Genomic DNA, 7,652 nt, shown 5'->3' with positions numbered 1-7,652 from the left:
AAAAAATGCAATCATGGTTTAACATACACAAATCAATAAATGCGATACACCATGTAAACAGAATTAAAAACAAATATCACATTATCATCTCAATAGATGCAGAAAAAGCACTGGACAAAATCCAGCACCGCTTTATGATTACAAACCTCAGCATAATAGCTGTAGAAGGGACGTAACTTAAAGTAGTAAAAGCCGTCTATGACAAACCCACAGCCAATATAATACTGAACGGGAAAAAGTTGAAAGCGTTCCCTCTGAGAACTGGAACAAGACAATGATGCCCACTCTCACCACTTGTATTCGCATAGAACTGGAAGCCCTAGCCAGAGCAATCAGACAAGAGAAAGAAAGAAAGGGCATCCAAATCAGTCGCTGTTTGCTGATGATAAGATTGCATACCTTGAAAATTCTAAAGACTCCTCCAAAAGCTCCTAGAGCTGAAAAATAAATTCAACAAAATTACAAGATACAAAATTAATGTTCACCAACTAGTAGCTCTGCTATACATTAACAGCAACTAAGCTGAGAAACAAATCAAGAACTCGACCCCTTTTACAATAGCTGCAACAAAATAAATAAAATACTTAGGAATATACCTAACCAAGGAGGTGAAGACCTCTACGAGGAAAACTACAAAACACTGCTGAAAGAAATCATGGAGGACACAAATGGAAACATATCCCATGCTCTAGCATCCCGTGTGAAATTTCAACATGGTGAAAATGACCATACTGCCAAAAGCAATCTACAAATTCCATGCGATTCCCGTCAAAATACCGCCACCGTTTTTCACATAACTAGAAAAAACAATCCTAAAATTCCTATGGAACCAAAAAGAGCCCACATATCAAAGCAAGACTCAGCAAAAAGAACAAATGTGGAGGCATCACATTACCTGACTTCAAGCCGTACTGTTAATATAGGGTCATAGGCATCAAAACAGCATGGTACTGGTACAAAAGTCAATAGACCAATAGAACGGAATAGAAAACCCAGCTACAAAGTCAAAGAGTTACGGCCAACTGGTCTTTGGCAAAGTAAACAAAAATATAAAGTGGGGGCAATGACGCCCTATTCAACAAACGGTGCTGGGATAATTGGCAAGCCACATGTAGAAGAATGAAACTGGATCCTCATCTCCCACCTTATACAAAAAATCAGCTCCAGATGGATGAAGACTTAAATCTAAGACCCGAAACTGTGAAAATTCTAGAAGATAACACCAGAAAAACCCTTCCAGACACTGGCTTAGGCAAAGGCCTCATGACCAGTAACTCTAAAACAAATGCAACAAAAGCAAAAAGATAAATAGATGGGACTTAATTAAACCAAAAAGCTTCTGCACAGCAGAAGAAACAATCCGGAGAGTAAACCCACAACCCACAGAATGGCAGAAAATCTTTGCAACCTGTACATCCAGCAAAGGACTAATATCCAGAATCTACAAGGAACTCAAACAAATGATGATGAATAAATCAAACAGTCCTATTTTGTAAAAAATTTCAAATGTATGCAAAAGTAGAGAACCATCATCCCCAGATTATTTTAAAGCAAATTCCAGCTATTATATAATTTCATACATAAAACCTAAAGTTTTTCAGGGGAACAGTGTGTGCTGGGAAAGACATGGTTGAAAAGAAAGACTGAAAGCAAGTCACAGGGCGCAATGGGTTTCTGAAGAAATAGGTGTAGCCAGCAGAAGTATGGGCTATTGTGCAGAGGATATGGAAGTCAAAGATCAATCTCTGTGGATCACTGACAGGATTGCTGGAATGCCTGAGAAGGAAATAACATCAACATCTTTATGCACAGCTTACTAGGTGGCCAGACACCCTGAACTGATATTTCCTCTCGAGTTCAGATGAATAACTGGGATATTACTTAAAATTCTATTGCATATCTGTTGCAAGGTAAAGCAGTTCCTCTTTCCCTTCTCTGATTATTTCTTATCAGCTACAGTTCTGGGCAGGGTGTGAGGGTGGTTGCCTAGAATGGGGTTTCCAAAGCTCCTTAATTGTGACCTCTGACCCTTTTCGTTTCTTCCATGTCCATACCCAGAGTCCAAACCCAAGGAATGCAGTGGGGTGACATTATGAATTAATCTTAAGGAAATACCTTATGTACCAAAAGAACTGTGTGATTGTGCTGATTTATATGCGCAGAAATTTGGAGTGTATGCTTGGAAATGAATTGTCAGGGTTTTAGACCAGGGAAAGTGGAATTTATTGTCGGGTCAGGCATAATTAATATTAATGCTAATGCATCCTCATAGCTTAGCTCCCACTTGTCAGTGAGAACTCTCACCTTTCTCCAAGAATCTGCAGGAGAACAAAAGCCTCAAATTTTGATTCACTTGAAAAGAATAGAGAAATAAGAGGGCATACCTAAAACCCAGGTGTCTGAGAGACAGAGTGGGGGTGGCCCTCAACTGGTAGAGCCAAGGGGTCTGAGGGTGGGTAAAGAAGACACAAGTGTTTTCTCTACTTCTGTCCCCAAGTCCTGCAAATGATCAAGATCTATGCTCTCCCAGAACCACTGGAGAAGAAGGGGGAGGATTTTCTTTCAAGGTCGAGTGCCTTGCCCCCAGGATCTCCAGCTTTTTGCCATTGCACAGGTTAGGAAAATGCACACCTTCCTGGTAGATTCTGCACAATGGAGAAAAGGCTTCATGAGAAGCATGGAGGCTGGAATTCACACCCCTCATCCTCACTCCATCATCTTTATCTGTGCATTTCCCTGGTGACCCCTTCCTCCCCCAGTACCTCCCTCACTGTCATTTCTGCTGCATCACAGACACAGGCCTCCAAACAGGTGTGGTTGTGACTGAGTCTGTTTCTGACACCCCACCCGTTCTCACTCTGTGGGGAAAACTTCCTGGGAGGAGCTTGGAATCTGGAATGAAGCCAGAGGGCAGGGCTGATGGGGACCCTTTAAATTCTGCGACTCAGAGATTCACACAGAAGCCTGGACACAATACAGAAGAGCCACCCAGAGGGAGACAACAATGTCACCGCTACCCGTGAGTTAAAAAGGCACAGCCTTCAGTAATCTCAGGTCACACAAAAGGAGAGAGGGAGAGAGGGAACAGGGAGATTTTATGAGATGAAAGTATAAATATTTCTACTGTCAATGCTTTACAGAGAGTTGTGGGTATGTGGAAGAGAGACCCCAGGGCTATGGTATCTGAGATGCTTGTTAGAGGACCCCCAACAGGTCCTATACATGCCAGGGATTAGGCTAAAGGGTTTACATATCCTAACTACTCTATTACAAAAACATGATACAAAGAAGGTATTTCGGATTATCATCTATGTATTGGGGAAACTGAGGCAGGGAGCGTTTAAGCAATAGATCTAAGGTCCCACTGCTGGTTGGGCAAAGTGGCTCACCCTTGTAATCCAGCAGTTTGGGAGGCTGAGACCAGAGGATCCCTTGAGCCTACACGCTCCAGAGCAGCCTGGGAAACATCGTGAAACCCCAATTCTCCAAATACATATAAAATTAGCTGGGTGTGGACCGGTAGTCTCAGCTACTCAAGGAGCTGAGGTGAGATGATAACTTGAGTCTGGGAGGCTGAGGTTGCAGTGGGCTGTGATTGTGCTAGTGCACTACAGCCTGGGTGATACGATGAGACTTTGTCTAAAAAAAGAAAGGGTTCAAAACATGTTCACATCTCACTGCCAGTATTCAGCACAATGAAGGATCAAATTGAGGCAGCTCAGTTTCTGAAGCTCTGCTCTTAATTATGGGCCCCCTTGTCTTCAAAACTATGGGGTCCTGACTGAGGTAGGGTGGGAGCAGGGAGGCCTGAGTCTACCATTTGATCTCTAACTGGCTGCACCATGGGAATCTGTTACAGGAGGGGAGGCCCCACCTGGCGGTGCCCCTCTCACCCACTCTCAATCCCCTGGCAGGTGCCACACACAGAGGCTGTGTCCTTGTCTGCTGATTCTACTGTGACAATAAAAGGGAAACCACTTGTCTGTTTCTTGTGAGTACTCCCTGGTGCAGGGATGGGAGGTGGACTAGAGGAAGAAGGTACAGCAGCTGCACGGGGGCTGGTCATGGGACTAGGAGAAAAGGACACTCAAGGTTTGGGGCTGTGGCACTTTATCTATTAAAGTGCATAGAATTGTCAGAAAATAGACACTTCATATGACCAAGTCAGTGACTACGGCTCAGTTTCCATCTGTGGATGAGGGGTGGAGCATCTCTTTCCACCCATGGAGAACACAAGGAGCTGAAGCAGCTCCACAGTGACAAGGCCTAGAATACCAACAAGTCTTTGCTCCACTATGGAAGGGGCAAAGAGACTTGTGTGTGTGTGTTGTGTGTGTCCCACGAGAAAGGGACCTGCCCAACACTGTGTGCTCTGCCCCCAGCAACGAACCACATCTGCAGGTGGATTTCCACACCGAGATGAATGAGGACTCAGACATTGCCTTCCATTTCCAAGTGTACTTTGGCAGTCGTGTGGTCATGAACAGCCGTGAATATAAGACCTGGAAGCAGGAGGTGGAATCCAAGGATATGCCCTTTCAGGATGGCCAAGAATTTGAACTGAGCATCTTGGTGCTGGAAGATAAGTACAAGGTGAGCACCCCTAGAGCTCCCCGCATCTGGCTTCCATGGGCTCTCAGAGCAAGAGGCAGCTCTTCATGCCGTAGCTCCAGATAACTCCCTCTGTCCTATAACTCCCCCTGTCCCAGGCTTTTCATCACCCATAACTCCCCCTGTCCCAGGCTTTTCATCACCCGTAACTACCCCTGTCCCAGGCTTTTCATCATCCATAATTCCCCTTGTCCCAGGCTTTCTAATCACCCATAATTCCCCTTGTCCCAGGCTTTTCATCACACACACAGGGGTTCCCTTTACTTTTCTCATTTCTCTCTTTCATTCAACAAGTGTTGTTGCTTGCACGGCCGTCACCTCTGCTTGCACTGCCATCCTCAGCTTTTTTCCCATTCCTGACCAGGGTCAATGTTGGTTCACTTGCCATTTTTCCAAAAATGAAGAATATCCTCTATGTTTCCCATAGCTCTCATTTCTATTGATGATGTTATTTAAATTTTCATGTAGCTAAATGGATAAGATATACATATGAATAAAATTGTTTTAGTCAGTCCAATATGAAGGCTTCTTCTCACTCCTCAATCCCAGTCCTCAGCACAATATTACTAGCTCCTCTACTCTTCTTCCATAGAGAGTCTATCCTTATAAAAGCATATACACACGCCCGTATATATGCTTTCATTTCTTTTTAAACAAATGCTGGTATAAGTGTCTCTACACATTATGCTTTAGGAATGACAGTTGAATTGTACCCAAAGAATACATATTGGGGAAATAATCTATCCGTGGTGCTACCTCACTTTATAAGGATTACATAGTATCCCCCAGAAGGATTTTCCTAGCTTGCTGCTCTTGACCCTTTACAAGAGTTGGTTTCCAATGTTTTGCTCTCACAAATGTTACTGTATTAAGCTTTCTAGTCAACCCTTTTGTCATTGCCAACTTTTCCCTATTTATATTGGAACATGATTATAAAGAAATGGAATAACTGGTTCAAAGATGCATGGGTTTTAAATTTGAGAATGAAACCTAAAATATGACTCGCTGTGAAGCCTCAGTAATAAAAAATGTGATCAAACTTTCTGACCTTTCAAATGGGTAGGCCAAAAGATTCATCTTTTATTCACATTAAAGTCAGAGGTGTTATTCTATGTTTATAAGCTGTTAAAGATAATATCCTATGTTTTGTCACATTAATCCAGTCCCACCTCTCTGAGAACACTTGAGTTTCCTTCCTTGCTGCCACCAGTTTGGATCTGAGCAACGCCAGAGAGAAACTGCGTCATCAGCAGTAAGCAACAGTCATAGTTTGTGTAACTGAAATGTATGCATTCAGTGAACATTGTTGAGCACTGACCCTGTGGCTGGCCCTGTGCAAGATGCAGGGATTCAAGTTTATGAAATAAGTCCCCAGCCTTGGAGATCTTCCAGCATAGTGGGGAGGCTGAGCAACTATGGCCCATGTGACACGGAGTGATAGAGCCTCACTGGAGAAATGAGAGGAAACATTGAAAATACTGTGAGCAGCTGTCTCAAATCGTTACAAAAGGTAGTCTGTAAAAAAGAAGTATGTCTACTAGGTCCAATTATATAATGAGGCATTTTCTGGTTGGATGTTTCAGGTACTACGACACCATAGAGAGCAGGCTGAAAGCTTGTTTGGTGGAATATTGTCTTTCTGATGGATTTTTCCCTTCTGTAGGTAATGGTCAATGGCCAATGTTATTACAACTTTAACCATCGAATCCCGTTCGAGTCTGTGAAGATGGTGCAAGTGTGGAGAGATATCTCCCTGACCCAATTTGGTATCAGCAATTGAAAAAGATAACCAGACTTCATGTTGTCAACCCATCCCTGATCTACGTGAGCATGGGATTCCCAAAGCCAGCTAACGGCATGATCTTTTCTCACTTCAATCCTTACTCTTGCTCATTAAAACTTAATCCAACTTCACAGAATTTGGTTCTTGCTTTCATGGGGAGAAAGATAAAGTGGTCATCATCAAGAGGGCTTGGGGGATTTTATGGGTGGTGTGAATGAGTCAAAGAGGATAAACCTTCCTGAGACACAAAAAGTAAGTGAAAAGGCCAGTGAAATGTCTGAGAAGACATTAGCAACCACATCCTTCTATAGCATCGACTATATGTCAGACTCTCTGAACCAACCCTACACAATTTCAGATGAGTCACTGAGGTGTAGCAATGGGATTGGAGGCTTGAATAACTGAGCCATGACAGGCAGGGTAGGGCTGTGTCTGAACTGAGCAGAACTGAGTAGGAACCCCACTCTTTACACTGAAAACAGGGGAGCAGAAACCCTTGGGGGCTCCCATTACTCTGCCTAAACCCCATATCTCATATGTCCCTCCACTTAACTCAGAAAAATGCCAAGAAGAAAATCACAGGAGAAAGAAACTCATGGGCTCGTCCCCTCAGTTCAGGTACAAGGGGTATGCAACACCATTTTTCGAAAGGTGGAGCACAGATGCAGAAATCGGATTTGTTCATTTCAAGAGTGCTCATGGGTGATCATGCCCTTCTCCCATCCTCTTTGCAGACTGAGAAAGGAAAAAGTCACTTGACAGAAAAGGAGCTGTAGGCTCAAACAGTGAAAAGGGGAGATACTACTTTACAGAGTGTAAATCTTGGTCATAGGTGGATAGAAGGCAAACCCTTTGATCGGGGCACACAATGACGGCTCTCACTGATGGTCTCTCCTGTAGGCCTCATTCATCTCCACCCACAGACACAAGGTTAGGACACTTCCATTGCCTTTTCCTGCAGTGCCCCCACTGCCTCCCCTCACCCAGTAAATCCTAACCATTGTTCTCAGAAGACCCCTCCTAATGCCCCAGGCTTATCAAGAGTAAATGTTGTCCCTGGAGTGTCTCCTTTGGAGAGAATTCTGGGCCAGCCCCCTCCATCTGAAATGCTCTGAAGACTTTAATCCTCAGAGTATCTTGATCCCTGTCTTCCCAGTAGGTCTCTGTGTTTATTTTGGACAATTTATTTCTATTCACCAAGCAGAAAGGCAGACATCTGCTTGACATTTCAGGGAATCAATCGGCTTTCTGGCTACTC

At 43.6% G+C, this 7,652-nt stretch overlaps 1 protein-coding gene across 1 annotated transcript; it reads left to right on the top strand.

Moving 5' to 3' along the window:
• The first annotated feature begins 2,933 nt into the window (after window positions 1–2,933).
• Window positions 2,934–6,527, top strand: CLC (Charcot-Leyden crystal galectin). Its single transcript, XM_017887366.1, has 4 exons — window positions 2,934–3,019; window positions 3,915–3,991; window positions 4,383–4,593; window positions 6,275–6,527. Exons 1-4 carry the CDS (start codon window positions 3,005–3,007, stop codon window positions 6,389–6,391), a joined length of 420 nt encoding a protein of 139 aa, XP_017742855.1. The 5' UTR covers window positions 2,934–3,004; the 3' UTR covers window positions 6,392–6,527.
• Window positions 6,528–7,652: the final 1,125 nt, after the last annotated feature.

This window comes from Rhinopithecus bieti, unplaced genomic scaffold, assembly GCF_001698545.2.
Source record: "Rhinopithecus bieti isolate Rb0 unplaced genomic scaffold, ASM169854v2 scaffold_15776, whole genome shotgun sequence".
NCBI classification, from domain to species: domain Eukaryota; kingdom Metazoa; phylum Chordata; class Mammalia; order Primates; family Cercopithecidae; genus Rhinopithecus; species Rhinopithecus bieti.
This window is presented reverse-complemented; position numbering and strand designations above follow the sequence as displayed.